Below are 24,864 nucleotides of genomic sequence, written 5' to 3' on the forward strand. Positions count from 1 at the left end.
GCGAAGTCTCAAGGGGGGGACCGTACCAACGCCACCGCCGCCCAGAGGGGGGACCCCGGGCGCTACCAAAACGCCGGGGTCGCCCTCTCCGGCGCGCAAAGCGGGGGGGACAACGCCACGCAAAACACCACCCCCCCCCACCGCCCCCACGCAGCCCACGGAGGGCGCGCCCCGTTGAATTGAAGCTGCCCCCTTTAAATCGGGTGCTGACCCCCCCCCCACGACGTGGATACGCTGCCCCACCTGCGCCGCTTCTCCCCAGCAGCGTCCCCGTGCAGACGCGCTGCTCCATTCATTTCGACGATGACATTGGGGACAATGGGGACAGTGAGGACGGTGACAATAGGGGGGGGGGCGGTGTCGGGCAAACCGCCCCCCCCCGACTCGCCCGAGCCCCCGAGTTGGGGAGCGGGGGGGTCACGGATGCCCCGCGCCCCGTGGGGACCCCACGCGTGTCCGGGGATGGCACCAGCGACGCGTCGTCCCCCGGGGAGCGGAGGGAGGTGACGGTGACACGCGGGGACGTGGACGAGGAGGAGGAGGAGGAGGAGGAGGAGGAGGAAGGGGCTGGGGGACTCGCTGGAGGGGTCCCCCACGCAAGGGGGGGGCGGCAGAGACACACGGAGCGGCATGGGGTTCTTCTTCACGGTATGGGGACAATGGGGGGACAGGGGGACAATGGGGGGGACAGGGGGACAGTGGGGGGACAGGGGGGGTGTGGGGACAATGGGGGGACAGAGGGACAATGGGGGATATGGGGATAAGGGGATGTGGGGACATGGGGACAGTGGAGGATGTGGGGACAAATGGGGGGACATGGGGATAATGGGGTGGGGGGGACGTGGGGACAATGGGGGGACATGGGGACAATGGGGGGACATGGGGATAATGGGGTGTGGGGACAATGGGGTGACATGGGGATAATGGGGGGACATGGGGATAATGGGATGTGGGGACAATGGGGGGACATGGGGACAATGGGAGGATGTGGGGCCAGTGGGATGTGGGGACAATGGGGGGACATGGGGATAATGGGGGGACATGGGGATAATGGGATGTGGGGACAATGCAGGGGACATGGGGATAATGGGGGGACATGGGGATAATGGGATGTGGGACAATGGGGGGACAGGGGGATAATGGGGGGACAGGGGGACAATGGGGAACATGGGGGGACATGGGGATAAGGGGATGTGGGGACAGTGGGATGAGGGGACATGGGGACAGTGGGGACAATGGGGGGATATGGAGATAATAGGATGTGGGGACAATAGGGGGGACGTGGGGACAGTGGGATGTGGGGACAGTGGGGGAACGGGGACAATGGGGGGACATGGGGATAATGGGATGTGGGGACAATGGGGGGGACAAGTGGGGGGACATGGGGATAATGGGATGTGGGGACAGTGGGACTGTGGGGACAATGGGGGGACATGGGGACAGTGGGGACAGTGGGGGGACATGGGGATAATGGGATGTGGGGACAGTGGGGGGGACATGGGGATAATGGGGGGACATGGGGATAAGGGGATGTGGGGACAGTGGGGGGACATGGGGATAATGGGGGGACATGGGGATAATGGGATGTGGGGACAATGGGGGGACATGGAGACAATGGGGGGATGTGGGGACAATGGGGGGGACATGGGGACAATGAGGGATGTGGGGACATTGGGGACAATGGGGGGACATGGGGATAATGGGGTGTGGGGACAATGCGGGGGACATGGGGACAATGGGGATATGGGGACAGTGGGATGTGGGGACAATGGGGGGGACATGGGGACAATATGGGGACAATGGGGGGACATGGGGACGGGGGGGAGCACTGGATGTCCCCATGTCCCAGTGTCCCCAGTGTCCCCATGACGAGGGTCCCCTGGATGTCCCCGTGTCCCAGCGCCAGGCAGTGTCCCCATGTCCCTGTCATGTCCCCAGTGTCCCCATGATGTCCCCCATTGTCCCCAGAATGAGTGTCCCCATGCTGGGCAGTGTCCCCATGTCCCTGTCATGTCCCCATGTCCCCAGTGTCCCCACGATGTCCCCAGGACGAGTGTCCCCATCATGTCCCAATGTCCCCACGATGTCCCCAGGACAAGTGTCCCCATCATGTCCCCGTGTCCCCATCATGTCCCAATGTCCCCATGTCCCCAGTGTCCCCATCATGTCTCAATGTCCCCATCATGATCCCATCATGTCCCCACGATGTCCCCAGGACGAGTGTCCCTGTCATGTCCCTATGTCCCCATCATGTCCCAATGTCCCCATGTCCCAATGTCCCCACGATGTCCCCAGGACGAGTGTCCCCACGATGTCCCTGTGTGCCCATCATGTCCCAATGTCCCCATGTCCCCAGTGTCCCCATCATGTCCCAATGTCCCCAGGACGAGTGTCCCCACGATGTCCCCGTGTGCCCATCATGTCCCAATGTCCCCATGTCCCCAGTGTCCCCATGTCCTCAGTGTTCCCATCATGTCCCCATGTCCCCGTGTCCCCATCATGTCCCCAATGTCCCCACGATGTCCCCAGGACGAGGGTCCCCATCATGTCCCCATGTCCCCATTATGTCCCCAATGTCCCCATGATGTCCCCAGGACGAGTGTCCCCATAATGTCCCCGTGTCCCCATCATGTCCCCGTGTCCCCATCATGTCCCAATGTCCCCATGTCCCCAGTGTCCCCAGTGTCCCCATCATGTCCCAATGTCCCCAGGACGAGTGTCCCCACGATGTCCCCGTGTCCCCATCATGTCCCAATGTCCCCGTGTCCCCAGTGTCCCCATCATGTCCCAATGTCCCCAGGACGAGTGTCCCCACGATGTCCCCGTGTCCCCATCATGTCCCAATGTCCCCATCATGTCCCAATGTCCCCATCATGTCCCCAATGTCCCCATCATGTCCCCAGTGTCCCCATCATGTCCCCATGTCCCCAGGACGAGTGTCCCCACGATGTCCCCGTGTCCCCATCATGTCCCAATGTCCCCATCATGTCCCCAATGTCCCCATCATGTCCCCAGTGTCCCCATCATGTCCCAATGTCCCCAGGACGAGTGTCCCCACGATGTCCCCGTGTCCCCATCATGTCCCAATGTCCCCATCATGTCCCCGTGTCCCCATCATGTCCCAATGTCACCATGTCCCCAGTGTCCCCATCATGTCCCCAGTGTCCCCATCATGTCCCCATGTCCCCAGGACGAGTGTCCCCACGATGTCCCCGTGTCCCCATCATGTCCCAATGTCCCCATCATGTCCCCGTGTCCCCATCATGTCCCAATGTCACCATGTCCCCAGTGTCCCCATCATGTCCCCAGTGTCCCCATCATGTCCCCATGTCCCCAAGACGAGTGTCCCCATGATGTCCCCGTGTCCCCATCATGTCCCAATGTCCCCATCATGACCCCATGTCCCCATAATGTCCCCGTGTCCCCATCATGTCCCAATGTCCCCATCATGTCCCAATGTCCCCAGGACGAGTGTCCCCACGATGTCCCCGTGTCCCCATCATGTCCCAATGTCCCCATCATGTCCCAATGTCCCCATCATGTCCCCAGTGTCCCCATCATGTCCCCATGTCCCCAGGACGAGTGTCCCCATAATGTCCCCGTGTCCCCATAATGTCCCCATCATGTCCCCAGTGTCCCCATCATGTCCCCGTGTCCCCAGGACGAGTGTCCCCACGATGTCCCCGTGTCCCCGCGCCGGGCGGGTTTCCTGGAGCGCCAGCAGCACCGGGAGGAGACGAGACAGCGACACCAGTCGGGGGGGGACCCGGCCAGGTGAGGGGACACCCCCGGGGACACCCCACCTTGGGGACACCCCCCTGGGGACACCCCCGGGGACACCCCCTGGGACACCCCACCTTGGGGACACCCCCTGGGGACACCCCCCTGGGGACACACCCCCGGGGACACCCCCTGGGACATCCCACCTTGGGGACACCCCCCCTGGGGACACTCCCCTTGGGGACACCCCGTGGGGACACCCCCTGGGACACCCCCTCTGGGGACACCCCCGGGGACACCCCCTGGGGACACCCCCCTGGGGACACCCCCGGGGACACCCCCTGGGACACCCCACCTTGGGGACACTCCCGGGGACACCTCCTGGGACACCCCCCTTGGGGACACCCCTGGGGACACCCCCTGGGGACACACCCCCGGGGACACCCCCTGGGACACCCCACCTTGGGGACACCCCCTCTGGGGACACACCCGGGGACACCCCTGGGGACACCCCCTGGGATACCCCCTGGGACACCCCACCTTGGGGACACCCCCTCTGGGGACACCCCTGGGGACACCCCCGGGGACACCCCCTGGGACACCCCACCTTGGGGACACCCCCCCTGGGGACACCCCCCCTTGGGGACACCCCCTGGGGACACCCCCCTGGGGACACCCCCGGGGACACCCCCTGGGACACCCCACCTTGGGGACACCCCCCCTGGGGACACCCCCCTTGGGGACACCCCACCTTGGGGACACCCCCGGGGACACCCCCTCTGGGGACACCCCCCCTGGGGACACCCCCTGGGGACACACCCCCGGGGACACCCCCTGGGACACCCCACCTTGGGGACACCCCCTTGGGGACACCCCCGGGGGTCTGGGTGGGGGAACAGGGTTTGGGGGGGGGGGGGGGGTCTCACCCATCATCCCCCCCCACCCAGGGTGCAGGAGGGGGGGGGTCTCACCCCATGTGACCTCAAGGGTACAGTGGGGGGGGGTCTCACTCCATGTGACCCCAAGGGTGCAATCGGGGGGTCTCACCCCATGTGACCCCAAGGGTGCTGGGTGGGTGCTGGGGGGGGGGTCTCACTCTATGTCCCCCCAAGGGTGCAATGGGCTGGGGGGTGTCACCCCATGTGACCCCAAGGGTGCAGTGAGGGGGGGGTCTCACCCCATGTGACCCCAAGAGTGCAGTGGGGGGGTGTGACCCCATGTCCCACCCAAGGGTGCTGAGTGGGTGCTGGGGGGGGTCTCACCCTGTATCCTACCTAAGGGTGCTGGGTGGGTGCTGGGAGGGGGGTCTCACACTATGTCCCCCCCAAGGGTGCAGTGGGGGGGGTGTCACCTCATGTCCCACCCAAGGGTGCTGGGTGGGTACTGGAGGGGTCTCACCCCATATCCTACCTAAGGGTGTTGGGGGGGGTTCTCACCCCATGTCCCCCCCAAGGGTGCAGTGGGCAGGGGGGGGGTCTCACCCCATGTGACCTCAAGGGTGCTGGATGGGTGCTGGGGGGGTCTCACACCATGTCCCCCTCAAGGGTGCACAGCAGGGGAGTCTCACCCCATGTGACCCCAAGGGTGCATTGAGGGGGGTGTCACCCCATGTCCCACCCAAGGGTGCAGGGTGGGTGCTGGGGGGGGGGGGGGGGCGGGGGTGTCACCCTATGTGACCCCAAGAGTGCAATGGGGGGGGTGTCACCCCATATGACCTCAAGGGTTCAGTGGGGGGGGGTCTCACCCCATGTGACCCCAAGGGTGCAGTGGGGGGGGGGGGGTCTCACCCCATGTGACCCCAAGGGTGCAATGTGGGGGGGTCTCACCCCATGTCCCCCCCAATGGTGCAGTGGGGGGGGGGTCTCATCCTGTATCCCCCCTAAGGGTGCAGGGTGGGTACTGGGGGGTCTCACCCCATTTCCCCCCCCCCCAGGGACGCCCCTGCCCCCCCGCGCCCCCCCGCGGAGGAGGGGGGTTCCCGGCGGGGGGGGTTCACGCGCCAGGAGTACGAGCGGCGGCAGCAGCTGAAGCTGATGGACGAGCTGGACAAGGTGCTGAGACCCCCCCGGGGCCCCCCCCGTGGGCCCCCCCGCGGGCCCCCCCGCGGGCCCCCCCGCGGCCCCCGCGCCTGCGACGACTCCGCCCTCAACGCCGTGACGCACAAGGGGCTGCTGGGTATGGGGACATTGGGGACATGGGGACATTGGGGGCAATGGGGGCAATGGGGGCATTGGGGACATTGGGGGCATTGGGGACATTGGGGGCATTGGGGGCAATGGGGGCATTGGGGACATTGGGGGCAATGGGGACATTGGGGGCAATGGGGACATTGGGGGCAGTGGGGGCATTGGGGACATTGGGGGCAATGGGGGCAATGGGGGCATTGGGGACATTGGGGGCAATGGGGACATTGGGGGCAGTGGGGGCATTGGGGACATTGGGGGCATTGGGGGCAATGGGGGCAATGGGGGCATTGGGGGCATTGGGGGCAATGGGGGCATTGGGGGCATTTGGGACATTGGGGGCAATGGGGGCATTGGGGGCAATGGGGGCATTGGGGACATTGGGGGCAATGGGGACATTGGGGGCAATGGGGGCATTGGGGGCATTGGGGGCATTGGGGGCAATGGGGGCAATGGGGGCATTGGGGGCAATGGGGGCAATGGGGGCAATGGGGGCATTGGGGACATTGGGGGCATTGGGGACATTGGGGGCATTGGGGGCAATGGGGGCATTGGGTACATTGGGGGCAATGGGGACATTGGGGGCATTGGGGGCAATGGGGGCAATGGGGGCATTGGGGGCATTGGGGGCAATGGGGACATTGGGGACATTGGGGGCAATGGGGACACTGGGGACATGGGGACATTGGGGGCATTGGGGGCAATGGGGGCATTGGGACATTGGGACATGGGGACATTGGGGGGCATTGGGGGACATGGAGGACATTGGGGGCAATGGGGGCAATGGGGGCATTGGGGACATTGGGGGCAATGGGGACATTGGGGACATTGGGGGCATTGGGGGCATTGGGGGCATTGGGGACATTGGGGACATTGGGGGCAATGGGGGCATTGGGGGCAATGGGGGGCATTGGGGACATTGGGGGCAATGGGGGCATTGGGGGCAATGGGGGCATGGGGACATTGGGGGCAATGGGGGCATTGGGGACATTGGGGACATTGGGGGCATTGGGGGCATTTGGGACATTGGGGGCAATGGGGGCATTGGGGACATTGGGGGCATTGGGGGCATTGGGGGCAATGGGGACATTGGGGGCAATGGGGGCATTGGGGGCATTGGGGGCATTGGGGGCAATGGGGGCATTGGGGGCATTGGGGGCAATGGGGGCAATGGGGGGCAATGGGGGCATTGGGGACATTGGGGGCAATGGGGACATTGGGGGCAGTGGGGGCATTGGGGACATTGGGGGCAATGGGGGCAATGGGGGCATTGGGGGCATTGGGGCAATGGGGGCAATGGGGGCATTGGGGACATCGGGGGCAATGGGGACATTGGAGGCAATGGGGGCATTGGGGACATTGGGGACATTGGGGGCAATGGGGACATTGGGGATATGGGGACATGGGGGAACATGGGGGACTTGGGGGACATTGGGGATATGGGGGGACATGGGTGACTTGGGGGGGACATGGAGGACATGGGGACATGGGGGACATTGGGACATGGCGGGCATGGGGACACTGGGGACACTGGGGATATGGGAGGCATGGGGGACATGGGGGGACATTGGGACATGGGGACATTGGGGAGATGGGGACATGGGACATTGGGGAGATGGTGGGGACATGGGGGACATGGGGGGCATGGAGAATATGGGGGGACATTGGGGGATATGGGAGGCATGGGGACATGGGGGACATTGGGGAGGTGGGGACATGGGGGGGACATGGGGGGGACATGGGGACATTGGGGAGATGGGGGGACATGGGGGGCATGGGGACATGGGGGGACATGGGGACATGGGGGGGGACGTGGGGGACATGGGGGCATGGGGGGGACATGGGGACATGGGGACATTGGGACATGGGAACATGGGGGAACATTGGGACATGGGTGACTTGGGGGGGACATTGGGGATATGGGGGGCATGAGGGACATGGAGGGACATTGGGGAGATGGGGACATGGGGGACATGGGGACATGGGGACAGTGAGGGGTATGGGGGACACTGGGGAGATGGAGACATTGGGACATGGGGACATGGGGGACATCAGGGGCATTGGGGACATGGGAACATTGGGGAGATGGGGACATGGGGGGGACATTGGGGACATTGGGGATATGGGGACATGGGGGGGACGTGGGGGGCGTGGGGGACATGGGAGCACATGGGGACATGGGGGACATTGGGGATATGGGGACATGGGGGACATGGGGGGACATTGGGGATGGGGGGCATGGGGGGACATGAGAGACATGGGGGGACATTTGGGACATGGGGGGGACATTGGGGGGGACATGGGGACATGGGGGACATGGAAGGACATGGAGGGGACATGAGGACATTAGGAACCTATGGGGACACTGGGGACATTAGGGACATGGGGGGACATTGGGGGACATTGGGGACATGGGGGACATGGGGACATGGGGGACATGGGGACATGGGGGGACATGGGGACATGGGGACATGGGGGGGACGTGGGGGGACATTGGGAACATGGGGGGACATTGGGGGGGTACGTGGGGGACATTGGGGATATGGGGACGTTGGGACGTGGGGGGACATGGGGACATGGGGGGACATTGGGGATTTTGGGGACATGTGTGGAGGGATATGGTTGGGGGGGGGGGGGGGACGGGGTGGGGACCCTGGGGGACACACCAAGGTTGGGGGGGGGGGTCCATGTGTCCCCCCCATGACACGTGTGTCCCCCCCACCAGGCTCCCGACTCTCCAAGGTCTATTCCCAGAGCTCCCTGTCCCTGTCCACGGTGGGACACGAGCCCGGGGGGGGCACACCCAGGTGAGGGGGGGGGACTCGGGGGGGGGGGTTCAGGGTGGGGGGGGGGCTGGGGGGGTCAGGGCTTGTGGGTGGGGGGGGTGAGTCTGGGGGGGGGGGGGTGAGAGTCTTGGGGGGGGGGTCAAGGTGTTTGGGGGGGGCAGGAGGGGGTGGGGGGGGTGGGGGGGGGTCTAGAAGTTGAGGTGGGGGTCAAGGTGTAGGGGTCAGGGGGGTCAGGGGGTTCGGGGGGGTCAGTGGGGTCGGGGGGTCAGGGGGGTCAGTGGGGTCAGGGGTCAGTGGGGTCTGGGTGGGTCAGTGGGGTCAGGGGGTTCAGGGGGGTTCAGGGGGGTCAGTGGGGTCGGGGTCAGGGGTCAGTGGGGTCAGGGGTCAGGGGGTTCAGGGGGGTCAGTGGGGTCGGGGGGTCAGTGGGGTCAGGGGGGTCAGTGGGGTCAGGGGTCAGTAGGGTTGGGGGGGTCAGTGGGGTCAGGGGTTGGAGGGGTCAGGGGTTGGGGGGGTCAGGGGGTCCGGGGGGTCAGGGGTCAGTGGGGTCAGGGGGGTTCAGTGGGGTCAGGGGGGTTCAGTGGGGTCAGGGGGTTCGAGGGGGGGGTCAGTGGGGTCAGGGGGGTCAGGGGGTTCAGTGGGGTCAGGGGTCAGTGGGGTCAGGGGTCGGGGGGTCAGGGGGGTCAGGGGGTTCAGTGGGGTCAGGGGTCAGTGGGGTCCGGGTGGGTCAGTGGGGTTCAGGGGGGCTCAGTGGGGTCAGGGGTCAGTGGGGTCAGAGAGTTCAAGGGGATTAGGGGGGGTCAGTGGGGTCAGTGGGTTCAGTGGGGTCAGTGGGGTCAGTGGGTTCAGGGGATTCAGGGGTTCAGGGGGGTCAGTGGGGTCAGGGGGTTCAGGGGGTTCAGGAGGGTCAGTGGGGTCAAGGGGTTCAGTGGAGTCGGGAGGGGTCAGTGGGGTCAGGGGAGGTCAGGGGGTTCAAGAGGATTAGGGGGGGTCAGTGGGGTCAGGGGGTTCGGGGGGGGGTCAGTAGGGTCAGGGGGTTCAAGAGGATTAGGGGGGGTCAGTGGGGTCAGGGGGTTCGGGGGGGGGTCAGTAGGGTCAGGGGGGTCGGTGAGGTCAGGGGGGGTCAGTGGGGTCAGGGGGGTCAGGGAGTTCAGGGGGATTAGGGGGGTCAGGGGGGTCAGGGTGGTCAGTGGGGTCAAGGGCTTCAGTGGGGTCAGTGGGGTCAGGGGTTGGGGGGGTCAGGGGGTTCGAGGGGGTCAGGGGTCAGTGGGGTCAGGGGGGGTCAGTGGGGTTGGGGGAGTCAGTGGGGTCAGGGGGGTCAGTGAGGTCATGGGGTTCAGTGGGTCAGTGGGGTCAGTGGGGTCTGGGTGGGTCAGTGGGGTCAGGGGGTTCAGGGGGGTTCAGGGGGGGTCAGTGGGGTCTGGGTGGGTCAGTGGGGTCAGGGGTTGGGGGGGTCAGGGGGTTCGGGGGGGTCAGGGGTCAGTGGGGTCAGGTGGGTCAGTGGGTTCAGGGGGGTCAGTGGGGTCAGGGGGTTCAGGGGGGGTCAGTGGGGTCAAGGGGTTCAGGGGTCAGTGAGTTCAGTGGGTCAGTGGGTTCAGGGGGGTCAGGGGATTCAGGGGGTCAGTGGGGTCAAGGGGTTCAGTGGGGTCAGGGGGTTCAGTGGGGTCAAGGGGTTCAGTGGGGTCAGGGGGTTCAGTGGGGTCAAGGGGTTCAGTGGGGTCAGGGATCAGTGGGTTCAATGGGGTCAGTGGGTTCGGGGGGGTCAGTGGGGTCAGGGGGTTCAGGGGGGGTCAGTGGGGTCAAGGGGTTCAGGGGTCAGTGGGTTCAGTGGGTCAGTGGGTTCAGGGGGGTCAGGGGATTCAGGGGGTCAGTGGGGTCAAGGGGTTCAGTGGGGTCAGGGGGTTCAGTGGGGTCAAGGGGTTCAGTGGGGTCAGGGATCAGTGGGTTCAATGGGGTCAGTGGGTTCGGGGGGGTCAGTGGAGTCAGGGGGTTCAGGGGGGGTCAGTGGGGTCAAGGGGTTCAGGGGTCAGTGGGTTCAGTGGGTCAGTGGGTTCAGGGGGGTCAGGGGATTCAGGGGGTCAGTGGGGTCAAGGGGTTCAGTGGGGTCAGGGGGTTCAGTGGGGTCAAGGGGTTCAGTGGGGTCAGGGATCAGTGGGTTCAATGGGGTCAGTGGGTTCGGGGGGGTCAGTGGGGTCAGGGGGTTCAGTGAGGTCAGTGGGGTTTGGGGGGGTCAGGGGTCAGTGGGTTTGGGGGGGTCAGTGGGGTCAGGGGGGGTCAGTGGGGTCAGGGGTCAGAGGTCAGGGGTGAGGTGTGTGGTTGTCCCCAGCCGGGCCGTGTCCCCGTCGGCCCCTCTGTCCCCCGGGCGCGTCCCCCCGGCGCGGGAGTGGGAGAACGACTCCAGCGCCTCGTCCCCCGGCCACGACTACACCGGTCAGTGTCCCCATGGCACCCGTGTCACCCCACCATGTCACCCCTGTGTCACCTGTGTCACCTGTGTCACCCCCCGTGTCACCTGTGTCACCCCGTGTCACCTGTGTCACCCCCATGTCACCCCTGTGTCACCCCCCTGTGTCACCTGTGTCACCCTCGTGTGACCTGTGTCACCCCCTCATGTCACCTGTGTCACCCCGTGTCACCCCCGTGTCACCTGTGTCACCCCCTGTGTCACCCCATGTCACCCCGTGTCACCTGTGTCACCCCGTGTCACCCCCCGTGTCACCTGTGTCACCCCCTGTGTCACCTGTGTCACCCCCCCATGTCACCCCTGTGTCACCCCGTGTCACCTGTGTCACCCTCCTGTGTCACCTGTGTCACCCCCCGTGTGACCTGTGTCACCTGTGTCACCCCCCCATGTCACCTGTGTCACCCCCCCATGTCACCCCTGTGTCACTCCGTGTCACCTGTGTCACCCCCCCATGTCACCCCCTGTGTCACCCCATGTCACCCCCGTGTCACCTGTGTCACCCCCTGTGTCACCTGTGTCACCCCCCCATGTCACCCCTGTGTCACCTGTGTCACCCCCCCATGTCACCCCTGTGTCACCCCATGTCACCTATGTCACCCCCCCATGTCACCCCCCCATGTCACCCCTGTGTCACCCCGTGTCACCTGTGTCACCCCCGTGTCACCTGTGTCACCCCCCCGGTGTCACCTGTGTCACCCCATGTCACCCCCTGTGTCACCTCTGTGTCCCTGAGTGCACAGGTGAGTGTCCCCATGTCACCTCTGTCACCCCCCGTGTCACCCCCCCGTGTCACCTGTGTCACCCCTGTGTCACCTGTGTCACCCCCCCATGTCACCCCCCCATGTCACCCCTGTGTCACCCCGTGTCACCTGTGTCACCCCCGTGTCACCTGTGTCACCCCCCCGGTGTCACCTGTGTCACCCCATGTCACCCCCTGTGTCACCTCTGTGTCCCTGAGTGCACAGGTGAGTGTCCCCATGTCACCTCTGTCACCCCCCGTGTCACCCCCCCCGTGTCACCTGTGTCACCCCCTGTGTCACCTGTGTCACCCCCCCATGTCACCCCTGTGTCATCCCGTGTCACCTGTGTCACCCCCGTGTCACCTGTGTCACCCCATGTCACCCCCGTGTCACCTGTGTCACCCCATGTCACCTGTGTCACCCCCTGTGTCACCTGTGTCACCTCTGTCACCCCCATGTCACCCCTGTGTCACCTGTGTCACCCGTGTCACCCCCCATGTCACCCCCATGTCACCCCGTGTCACCTGTGTCACCCCCCCATGTCACCCCTGTGTCACCCCGTGTCACCTGTGTCACCCCCCGTGTCACCTGTGTCACCCCGTGTCACCCCCCGTGTCACCTGTGTCACTTGTGTCACCCCCCATGTCACCCCTGTGTCACGCCGTGTCACCTGTGTCACCCCCCATGTCACCTGTGTCACCCCCTGTGTCACCTGTGTCACCCGTGTCACCCCCCATGTCACCCCTGTGTCACCTGTGTCACCCGTGTCACCCCCCCATGTCACCCCGTGTCACGTGTGTCACCCCCCGTGTCACCCCCCGTGTCACCCCATGTCACCTCTGTGTCCCTGAGTACACGGGTGAGTGTCCCCGTGTCACCCCGTGTCACCCCCCATGTCACCTGTGTCACCCCGTGTCACCCCCTGTGTCACCCCCCGTGTCACCTCTGTGTCCCCGACTACAGCAGTGAGTGTCCCCAGGTCACCCCATGTCACCTGTGTCACCCCGTGTTACCCCCCGTGTCACCCTGTGTCACCTTGTGTCACCTGTGTCACCCCCGTGTCACCTGTGTCACCTGTGTCACCCCGTGTCACCCCGTGTCACCTGTGTCACCCCCCATGTCACCTGTGTCACCCCGTGTCACCCCGTGTCACCTGTGTCACCCCCGTGTCACCTATGTCACCTATGTCACCCCGTGTCACCCCGTGTCACCTGTGTCACCCTGTGTCACTCCGTGTCACCCCCCGTGTCACCCCTCCGTGTCACCTGTGTCACCCCATGTCACCCCCCCGTGTCACCCCCCCATGTCACCCCGTGTCACCTCTGTGTCCCCGAGTACATGGGTGAGTGTCCCCCATGGCACCTCTGTCACACCCAACCACAATGTCCCCATGTCCCCATGTCCCATGTCCCTGTCCCCATCCTGCAGGTCCCCATGTCCCCTGTGTCCCCATGTCCCTGTGTCCTCAGTGTCCCCATGTCCCAATGTCCCATGGCCCTGTCCCCATGTCCCCAGTGTCCCCATATCTGCATGTCCCCATGTCTCACGTCCCCATGTCTCCATGTCCCATGTCCCCATGTCCCCATGTCCCCGTGTCCCCAATGTCCCCATGTCCCATGTCCCATGTCCCCATGTCCATGTCCCATGTCCCAAATGTCCCCTGTCCCATGTCCCATGTCCCATGTCCCATGTCCATGTCCATGTCCCATGTCCCCAGTGTCCTCTGTGTCCTTAGTGTCCCCTGTGTCCCCTGTGTCCCCAATGTCCCCAATGTCCCCAGTGTCCCCAATGTCCCCGATGTCCCTGATGTCCCCAACGTCCCCTGTGTCCCCAATGTCCCCGATGTCCCCTGTGTCCCCGATGTCCCCCCTGTCCCCAATGTCCCCAATGTCTCCAGTGTCCCAAATGTCCCCTGTGTCCCCAATGTTCCCAATGTCCCTGATGTCCCCAGTGTCCCCAACGTCCCCTATGCCCCTGTGTCCCCAACATCCCCAATGTCCCCAACGTCCTCTGTGTCCCCAACGTCCCCGATGTCCCCCATGTCCCCAATGTCCCCGATGTCCCCAACGTCCCTGATGTCCCCAGTGTCCCCGATGTCCCCAGTGTCCCCAATGTCCCCAACGTCCCCTGTGTCCCAAATGTCCCCGATGTCCCCAACATCCCTGATGTCCCCAATGTCCCCAATGTCCCCCGTGTCCCCAGTGTCCCCAATGTCCCCAGTGTCCCCAACGTCCCCAATGTCCCCGATGTCCCCAATGTCCCCAGTGTCCCCGATGTCCCCAGTGTCCCCAATGTCCCCAGTGTCCCCAACGTCCCCGATGTCCCCAACGTCCCTGATGTCCCCAGTGTCCCCAATGTCCCCAATGTCCCTTGTGTCTCCAATGCCCCCAATGTCCCCAGTGTCCCCGATGTCCCCAGTGTCCCCAATGTCCCCACTGTCCCTGATGTCCCCAACGTCCCTGATGTCCCCAGTGTCCCCGATGTCCCCAATGTCCCCAATGTCCCCTGTGTCTCCAATGCCCCCAATGTCCCCAGTGTCCCCGATGTCCCCAATGTCCCCAATGTCCCCTGTGTCTCCAATGCCCCCAATGTCCCCAGTGTCCCCAATGTCCCCAATGTCCCCAATGTCCCCTGTGTCTCCAATGCCCCCAATGTCCCCAATGTCCCCGATGTCCCCAGTGTCCCCAATGTCCCCAATGTCCCTAACGTCCCCGATGTCCCCATGTCCCCAATGTCCCCACTGTCCCCAATGTCCCCTGTGTCCCCAACGTCCCCAATGTCCCCAGTGTCCCCAATGTCCCCAGTGTCCCCTGTGTCCCCAATGTCCCCAACGTCCCTGATGTCCCCAGTGTCACCAGTGTCCCCAACGTCCCCAGTGTCCCCAATGTCCCCAATGTCCCCAACGTCCCCTGTGTCCCCATTGTCCCCAGTGTCCCCAATGTCCCCGATATCCCCAGTGTCCCCAATGTCCCCAATGTCCCCGAAGTCCCCAGTGTCCCCAATGTCCCCAATGTCCCCAATGTCCCCGATGTCCCCAATGTCCCCAATGTCCCCAATGTCCCCAGTGTCCCCAGTGTCCCCAATGTCCCCGATGTCCCCCCGCAGGTCCCCGCCTGTACAAGGAGCCGAGCGCCAAGTCCAACAAGCACATCATCCACAATGCGCTGGCCCATTGCTGCCTGGCCGGGCGCGTCAACGAGCCGCTCAAGCTGCGCGTGCTGCAGGTGACACGGGGACACGGGGACATGCGGACATGGGGGGACACAGGGGACATGGGGGGACATGGGGACATGGGGGGACATGGGGACATGGGGACATAGGGGACATGGGGACATGGGGACATGGGGGACATGGGAGACACAGGGACATTGGGACACCCTGGGGACACCTTGGGGATGGTTGGGAGCCCCAGAAGGTGCATGTGCTGCAGGTGACTTGGGGACATGGGGGACATGGGGGGACACAGGGGACATGGGGGACGCGGGGACATTGGGACACACTGGGGACACCCTGGGGATGGTTGGGAAACCCAGAAGGTGTGTGTGCTGCAGGTGACATGGGACACGGGGACATTGGGACATGGGGGGACATGGGGGACATGGGGAACATGGGGGACATGGGGCAACATGGGGGACATGGGGACATGGGGACATGGGGACATGGGGGGACACGGGGACATTGGGACACACTGGGGATGGTTGGGAGCCCCAGAAGCTGCGTGTGCTGCAGGTGACATGGGACATGGGGACATTGGGGACATAGGGGGACACAGGGACATGGGGGGACACGGAGACACCCTTGGGACACACACAGGACACCCTTGGGGATGGTTTGAGCCCCAGAAGCTGCGTGTGCTCCGGGTGACACGGGGACATGGGGACATGGGGGACACACCCTGGGGTGACACAGGGACATTGGGACACACTGGGGACACCCTGGGGATGGTTTGAGCCCCAGAAGCTGCGTGTGCTCCAGGTGACTTGGGGACATTGGGACACAGGGGACATGGGGGGACATGGGGGACATAGGGGGACACAGGGGGACATGGGGGGACATGGGGACACAGGGGCACACAGGAGACACAGGGGACATGGGGGGACACAGGGGGACATGGGGGGACACGGGGACATGGGGGGACACAGGGACATTGGGACACCCTGGGGATGGTTGGGAGCCCCAGAAGCTGCGTGTGCTGCAGGTGACATGGGGACACGGGGGATACATGGTGTCCCCCCCAAATGAATTCCATGTCCCCCCATAAATTCCATGATGTCCCCCCATGAATTCCATGTCCCCCCATTAATCCCACGATGTCCTCCCATTAATTTACCGATGTCCCCCCATTCATTCCATTATGTCCCCCCATTAATTCCATGTCCCCCCATTAATTCCATTATGTCCCCCCATTAATTTAATGAATGTCCTCCCATGAATTCCATATCCCCCCCATTAATTTAATGATGTCCCCCCATTAATTCCATGTCCCCCCATTAATTTAATGATGTCCCCCCATGAATTCCATTATGTCCCTTCATTAATTCCATGTCCCCCCATTAATTCCATGAGGTCCCCCCCCCAATTAATTCCATCATGTCCCTCCATTAATTCCATTATGTCCCCCCATTAATTCCATTATGTCCCCCCATTAATTCCATGTCCCCCCATTAATTCCATGATGTCCCCCCCTTAATTCCATGATGTCCCCCCATTAATTCCATGTCCCCCCATTAATTTAATGAATGTCCCCCCATGAATTCCATATCCCCCCCATTAATTTAATGATGTCCCCCCATTAATCCCACGATGTCATCCCATTAATTTAATGATGTCCCCCCCATTAATTCCATGTCCCCCCATTAATTTAATGATGTCCCTCCATTAATTCCACGATGTCCCCCCATTAATTCCATGTCCCCCCATTAATCCCACGATGTCCCCCCATTAATTTACCGATGTCCCCCCATTAATTTAATGATGTCCCCCCATTAATTTACCGATGTCCCCCCATTAATTTAATGATGTCCCCCCATTAATTTACCGATGTCCCCCCATGAATTCCATGTCCCCCCCTTAATTTAATGATGTCCCCCCATTCATTCCATGTCCCCCCATTAATTTACCGATGTCCCCTCATTAATTTAATGATGTCCCCCCATTAATTCCATGATGTCCCCCCATTCATTCCATGTCCCCCCATTAATTTACCGATGTCCCCCCATTAATTCCATGTCCCCCCATTAATTCCATTATGTCCTCCGCATTAATTCCATGCCCCCCATTAATTCCATTATGTCCCCCCATTAATTTAAGGATGTCCCCCCCATTAATTCCATGTCCCCCTATTAATCCCACGATATCCCCCCATTAATTTAATGAATGTCCCCCCATGAATTCCATATCCCCCCCATTAATTTAATGATGTCCCCCCATTCATTCCATGTCCCCCCATTAATCCCACGATGTCCCCCCATTAATTCCATGTCCTCCCATTAATTCCATGATGTCCCCCCCTTAATTCCATGATGTCCCCCCATTAATTCCATGATGTCCCCCCATTAATTCCATGTCCCTCCATTAATTCCATTATGTCCCCCCATTAATTTAAGGATGTCCCCCCCATTAATTCCATGTCCCCCCATTAATCCCACGATGTTCCCCCATTAATTTAATGATGTCCCCCCATTAATTCCATGTCCCCCCATTAATTTAATGATGTCCCCCCATTCATTCCATGATGTCCCCCCATTAATTCCATGTCCCCCCATTAATTCCATTATGTCCCCCATTAATTTAAGGATGTCCCCCCCATTAATTCCATTATGTCCCCCCATTAATTCCATGATGTCCCCCCATTCATTCCATGTCCCCCCATTAATTTAATGATGTCCCCCCATTCATTCCATGATGTCCCCCCATGAATTCCATGTCCCCCCATTAATTCCATTATGTCCCCCCATTAATTTACCGATGTCCCCCCATTAATTTAATGATGTCCCCCCCATTAATTTACCGATGTCCCCCCATGAATTCCATGTTCCCCCCTTAATTTAATGATGTCCCCCCATTCATTCCATGTCCCCCCATTAATTTACCGATGTCCCCTCATTAATCTAATGATGTCCCCCCATTAATTCCATGATGTCCCCCCATTCATTCCATGTCCCCTCATTAATTCCATTATGTCCCCCCATTAATCCCACGATGTCCCCCCATGAATTCCATGTCCCCCCCTTAATTTAATGATGTCCCCCCATTCATTCCATGTCCCCCCATTAATTTACCGATGTCCCCTCATTAATCTAATGATGTCCCCCCATTAATTCCATGATGTCCCCCCATTAATTCCATGTCCCCTCATTAATTCCATTATGTCCCCCCATTAATCCCACGATGTCCCCCCATTAATTCCATGTCCCCCCCTTAATTTAATGTCCCCCCATTCATTCCATGTCCCCCCATTAATTCCATGTCCCCCCATTAATTTACTGATGTCCCCCATTAATTTAATGATGTCCCCCCATTAATTTAATGATGTCCCCCATTAATTCCATGATGCCCCCCCATTAATTTAATGATGTCCCCCCATTAATTCCATGATGCCCCCCCATTAATTTACTGATGTCCCCCATTAATTTAATGATGTCCCTCCATTAATTTAATGATGTCCCCCCATTAATTCCATGATGTCCCCCCATTAATTCCATGTCCCCTCATTAATTCCATTATGTCCCCCCATTAATCCCACGATGTCCCCCCATTAATTCCATGTCCCCCCCTTAATTTAATGATGTCCCCCCATTAATTCCATGTCCCCCCATTAATTTACTGATGTCCCCCATTAATTTAATGATGTCCCCCCATTAATTTAATGATGTCCCCCCATTAATTCCATGATGTCCCCCCATTAATTCCATGTCCCCTCATTAATTCCATTATGTCCCCCCATTAATCCCACGATGTCCCCCCATTAATTCCATCTCCCCCCCTTAATTTAATGATGTCCCCCCATTCATTCCATGTCCCCCCATTAATTTACTGATATCCCCCATTAATTTAATGATGTCCCCCCATTCATTCCATGTCCCCCCATTAATTCCATGTCCCCCCATTAATTTACTGATATCCCCCATTAATTTAATGATGTCCCCCCATTAATTTACTGATGTCCCCCATTAATTTAATGATATCCCCCCATTAATTTAATGATGTCCCCCCATTCCATGATGTCCCCCCCATTAATTCCATGTCCCCTCATTAATTCCATTATGTCCCCCTATTAATCCCACGATGTCCCCCCATGAATTCCATGTCCCCCCCTTAATTTAATGATGTCCCCCCATTCATTCCATGTCCCCCCATTAATTCCATGTCCCCCCATTAATTTACTGATATCCCCCATTAATTTAATGATGCCCCCCCATTAATTTAATGATGTCCCCCCATTAATTCCATGATGCCCCCCCATTAATTTACTGATGTCCCCCCCCCAGGAGGTGGAGAAGAGCAGCGCCCACCACTTTCTGATCCTGTTCCGCGAGGGCAGCTGCCAATTCCGGCTCTGTACACGCTGGAGCCCGGCGCCCCCCCCGAACTGCGGCGCCTGGCGGGGGGGGGGTCCCCGCTCCGTCCCCCTCCCCATGGTCAGTGGGCTCTTCAAGTACAACTCGGACCAGAAACGCTTCAGCCAGATCCCGGCCAAGACCATGTCCATGAGCGTGGACGCCTTCACCATCCAGAGCCACCCATGGCCCCCCCGCAAGCCCCCCACCCCAAAGAAGGGCACCCCTAAGTGAGTTGGGGAGGGGGGTGGGGGGGGTTAAGGGGTGGCTTCCCCCCCACCTTAAATCTGGGGATGGGGTGATAAAGGTGGACACAGAACCCCCCCTAAAAAGAAATGGTACATCCCAAGTGAGGGGGGGGTTAGGGGTGGCTTCTCCTCCCCACCTTAAATCTGGGGATGGGGTGATAAAGGTGGACACAGAACCCCCCCCCCCCCAAAAGGAATGGTACCTCCCAAGTTGGGGGGGGGGGTAAGGGGTGGCTCCCCCCACCTTAAATCTGGGGACAGGTTTGGGGACAGGGTGACACAACTGGACCTGATGGAGACACCCCCCCCCCCCCAAAAAGAAATGGCACCTCCCAATTGAGGGGGAGACACAAAGGGCCCCCCACCCCCAAGAAGGGCACCCCTAAGTGAGTTGGGGGGGGGGGTGGTGGTGGGGGGGGTAAGGGGTGGCTTCCCCCCCCACCTTAAATCTGGGGATGGGGTGATAAAGGTGGACACAGAACCCCCCCTAAAAAGAAATGGTACATCCCAAGTTGGGGGGGGGGTAAGGGGTGGCTTCTTCCCCCCCAACCTTAAATCTGGGGATGGGGTGATAAAGGTGGATCTGACACAGAACCCCCCCTAAAAAGAAATGGTACCTCCCAAGTTGGGGGGGGCAAGGGGTGGCTCCCCCCACCTTAAATCTGGGGACAGGTTTGGGGACAGGGTGACACAACTGGACCTGATGGAGACACCCCCCCCCCCCCAAAAAGAAATGGCACCTCCCAATTGAGGGGGAGACACAAAGGGCCCCCCACCCCCAAGAAGGGCACCCCTAAGTGAGTTGGGGGGGGGGGGTGGGGGGTGGGGGGGGGTAAGGGGTGGCTTCCCCCCCCACCTTAAATTCTGGGATGGGGGTGATAAAGGTGGACACAGAACCCCCCCCTAAAAAGAAATGGTACGTCCCAAGTTGGGGGGGGGGGAAGGGGTGGCTTCTTCCCCCCAACCTTAAATCTGGGGATGGGGTGATAAAGATGGATCTGACCCAGAACCCCCCCACCAGAAGGAATGGTACATCCCAAGTTGGGGGGGGGCAAGGGGTGGCTCCCCCCACCTTAAATCTGGGGACAGGTTTGGGGATGGGGTGACACAGCTGGACCTGACCCAGAACCCCCCCCAAAAGAAATGGTACCTCCCAAGTGAAGGGGGGACACAGAAAGGGCTCCCCCCCCCCAAAAGAAATGGCACCTCCCAAGATAAGGGGGGGGTGAGGGGGGGGGGGACAAGGGGTGGTTCCCCCCCACCTTAAATCTGGGGATGGGGTGATAAAGGTGGACACAGAACCCCCCCCCCAAAAGGAATGGTACATCCCAAGTTGGGGGGGGGTAAGGGGTGGCTTCTTCCCCCCAACCTGAAATCTGGGGATGGGGTGACACAGCTGAACATGACCCAGGGAACCCCCCCAATGCAAATACCCCCCCCCCATCCCAAAAGAAATGGTACCTTCCAAGTGAGGGGGGGGTTGGGGGGGGACAAGGGGTGGCTCCCCCCACCTTAAATCTGGGGACAGGTTTGGGGATGGGGTGACACAGCTGGACCTGATGCAGAACCCCTCCCCCCCACTCCCAAAAGAAATGGTACCTCCCAAGTGAGGGGGGGACACAGAAAGGGCTCCCCCCCCCCCAAAAGAAATGGCACCTCCCAATTGGAGGGAGACACGGTGACAAAGGTGGATCTGACCCACAACCCCCCCCAAAAGAAATGGTACCTCCCAAATGGGGGGGGGGGGCTGTCCAAGGGGTGGCCCCCCCCACCCTAAATCTGGGGATGGGGTTGTCTTTGTCCCCACCCCCCCCCCCGCCAAGATGGGACCGTCCTAGTGTCAGCTGGAGGTGACACTGGGGACATTTGGGGGGGGGGGGGGGGGGCACAGGTGTCACCTCCCAAAAAGCCACATAGGGGGTTGGGGACAGGGTGACAATTGGGGGGGTGGAATAGATAAAGGGGGGGGGGGTGTCCCCTAATATGGTGCCACCTGTGTCCCCCCCCCCCCAAGGTTTGGGGACACTGGGGTGACATCGGGGGGGGGTCCCCACGTTGTGCCTCCCCCCCCCCCTCCAAGTGCTTGGGGACAGGGTGACAAAGCGGGGGGGGGGGGACACTGAGCTTTGTGTCGCCCCCCCCCCCCAAAATCGTGCCTGGGGGTCCCCTGTGTCACCCCCCATGTCCCCAATGTCCCCATGGTGCTGCTGGCTCTGCCCCCCCCCGGCCAATGTCCCCAAATGGGGACATGGGGGGGGGGTCGTGTCCCCCTGTATATGGGGGAGGGGGGGTGGTGGGGGGGGAGGGGTCGCACGACTGGTGGGTGTTTGGGGGGGGGGGACACACACACGTGTCCCCCCCGTGTCATTGTCAATAAAGTAACTTAAAGGTGCCTATGGGGACGGTTCTTGGAAGGGGGGACACACATACATGGGGGTGCTCCCCCCGGACGCCTGGGTCCCCCTCTGCCTCCCCCATCCCCCCTCACCCGGACGCCTGGGTCCCCCTTTGCCTCCCCCATCCCCCTCCAACCCGGACGCCTGGGTCCCCCTTTGCCTCCCCCATCCCCCCCAACCCGGATGCCTGGGTCCCCCCTTTGCCTCCCCCACCCGGACGCCTGGGTCCCCCTTTGCCTCCTCCCACCCGGACGCCTGGGTCCCCCTTTGCCTCCCCCACCCCCTCCAACCCGGACGCCTGGGTCCCCCCTTTGCCTCCCCCACCCGGACGCCTGGGTCCCCCCTTTGCCTCCCCCCACCCGGACGCCTGGGTCCCCCCTTTTGCCTCCCCCATCCCCCTCCAACCCGGACGCCTGGGTCCCCCTTTGCCTCCCCCATCCCCCCCAACCCGGATGCCTGGGTCCCCCCTTTGCCTCCCCCACCCGGACGCCTGGGTCCCCCTTTGCCTCCCCACCCGGACGCCTGGGTCCCCCCTTTGCCTTCCCCCACCCGGACGCCTGGGTGCCCCTTTGCCTCCCCACCCGGACGCCTGGGTCCCCCCAACACCAACAGGGACACCAAAGAGCAGCATAAAAAAGGGGTTTATTGGGGAGGGGACAACGTGGGGAGGGGACAATGTGGGTTGGGGACAGGGGGGGAGGGGACAGTGGGGACACGGTGGGTCCCGGGGGCTCAGTCGTCCTTGAGCCCCCCAAAAACCGAGGCCGGGACGCGTTTCTGCTCCAGCTGCACCTCTGGGGGGACACGGGGGGGTCAGGGACACACTGGGGTCCCCCCTGTGTCCCCCCCACCCATGGGGACACCTCCCCCCCCAGTGTCCCCCACCATGTTCCCACGTCACCCCCTCCCGTCCCCATGTCCCCCATATCGCCCCCGTCCCCATGTCCCCCCTTGTCCCCATGTCCCCCCTTGTCCCCATGTCCCCAGATGTCCCCCCATGTCCAGGTGTCCCCATATCCCCCACTGTCCCCCTGTCCCCCCCATCCCATGTCCCCTGCTGTCCCCATGTCCTCATGATGTCCCCATGTCCCGCACTGTCCCCATCTGATCACATGGCCCCATGATGTCCCCATGTCCCCTGCTGTCCCCAAGTGTCACCATGTCCCATCATGTCCCCCCTGTCCCCCATGTCCCATGTCCCCAAGCTGTCCCATGTCCCCCCATGTCCCCCTGTCCCCCTGTCCCATGTCCCCAAGCTGTCCCATGTCCCCCCATGTCCCCTGTCCCCCCCATGTCCCATGTCCCCCATGTCCCCTGTCCCCCCATGTCCCATGTCCCCCATGTCCCCCTGTCCCCATGTCCCATGTCCCCTGTCCCATGTCTCTATGTCTCCCCATGTCCCCTGTCCCCCCATGTCCCTGTGTCCCCATGATGTCCCATGTCCCCATCTGTCCCATTATATCCCCCTGTCCCCCCCATGTCCCCATGCTGTCCCATGTCTCTATATGTCCCCATGTCCCCTGTCCCCCCATGTCCCCATGATGTCCCATGTCCCCATCTGTCCCATTATATCCCCCTGTCCCCCCATGTCACTATGCTGTCCCATGTTCCCAAGCTGTCCCATGTCCCCATGTCCCCCCATGTCCCGTGTCCCCCCATGTCCCCCTGTCCCCATGTCTCCATGTCCCCTGTCCCCATATGTCCCATGTCTCTATGTCTCCCCATGTCCCCTGTCCCCCCATGTCCCCATGATGTCCCATGTCCCCATCTGTCCCCATTATATCCCCCTGTCCCCCCATGTCCCTATGCTGTCCCCATGTCCCCAAGCTGTCCCATGTCCCCATGTCCCATGTCCCCGTGTCCCCCTATGTCCCCATGTCCCCGTGTCCCCCTATGTCCCCATGTCCCCACGCTGTCCCCATGTCCCCCTATGTCCCCATGTCCCCATGCTGTCCCATGTTCCCATCTGTCTCCATGTCCCCATCTGTCCCCTGTCCCCCTATGTCCCCATGTCCCCTGTCCCCCTATGTCCCCATGTCCCCGTGTCCCATCTGTCCCCATGTCCCCTTATGTCCCCATGTCCCTCTATGTCCCCATGTCCCTATCTGTCCCCTGTCCCCCTATGTCACCATGTCCCCACACTGTCCCCATGTCCCCATGTCCCCCTGTCCACCGTCCCCATGTCCCATGTCCCCATGTCCCCATCTGTCCCCATGTCCCCACACTGTCCCCATGTCCCCCTATGTCCCCATGTCCCCCTATGTCCCCATGTCCCTCTATGTCCCCATGTCCCCCCATGTCCCCCTGTCCCCCATCCCCATGTCCCCATGTCCCCATGTCCCCATGTCCCCATCTGTCCCCATGTCCCCATGTCCCCATCTGTCCCCATGTCCCCACACTGTCCCCATGTCCCCATGTCCCCCATGTCCCCATGTCCCCATCTGTCCCCATGTCCCCATGTCCCCATCTGTCCCCATGTCCCCACACTGTCCCCATGTCCCCGCACCGTCGGGTTCGGCCCTCGTCCTCGTCCCCAGGTCGATCTCGTCCGGGTTCCCCTGTTGGGACAGGGCGGCCAGAGCCCCTCCCCCCTCCGCCCTGCGGCCACGGTCAGCGGCGGGGGAGGGGCGGGGGGCCAGGGGGGGCAATGGGGGGCAATGGGGGGCAATGGGGGAGGGGCAGTGGGGGAGGGGCGGGGGGCAATAGGGGAGGGGTGGGGGGCAATGGGGGGCAATGGGGGGAATGGGGGACAATGGGGAGGGGCAATGGGG

The 24,864-nt window shown here is 62.0% G+C and overlaps 1 protein-coding gene across 1 annotated transcript in view; it reads left to right on the forward strand.

The window, feature by feature from the left end:
- Window positions 1-19,683, forward strand: part of XAB2 (XPA binding protein 2) — a gene marked incomplete at both ends in the record, with an annotated part of 104,677 nt that extends 84,994 nt beyond the window's left edge. Inside the window, 11 exon segments of the mRNA XM_080361301.1 lie at window positions 1-99; window positions 101-212; window positions 214-262; window positions 265-628; window positions 5,654-5,895; window positions 8,629-8,710; window positions 11,013-11,116; window positions 14,996-15,114; window positions 19,381-19,444; window positions 19,447-19,496; window positions 19,498-19,683. Coding sequence (XP_080217427.1) covers window positions 1-99; window positions 101-212; window positions 214-262; window positions 265-628; window positions 5,654-5,895; window positions 8,629-8,710; window positions 11,013-11,116; window positions 14,996-15,114; window positions 19,381-19,444; window positions 19,447-19,496; window positions 19,498-19,683 — 1,471 coding nt within the window.
- Window positions 19,684-24,864: the final 5,181 nt, after the last annotated feature.

This window comes from Nesoenas mayeri (genome assembly GCF_963082525.1).
Source record: "Nesoenas mayeri genome assembly, chromosome: 31".
Lineage (NCBI taxonomy): Eukaryota > Metazoa > Chordata > Aves > Columbiformes > Columbidae > Nesoenas > Nesoenas mayeri.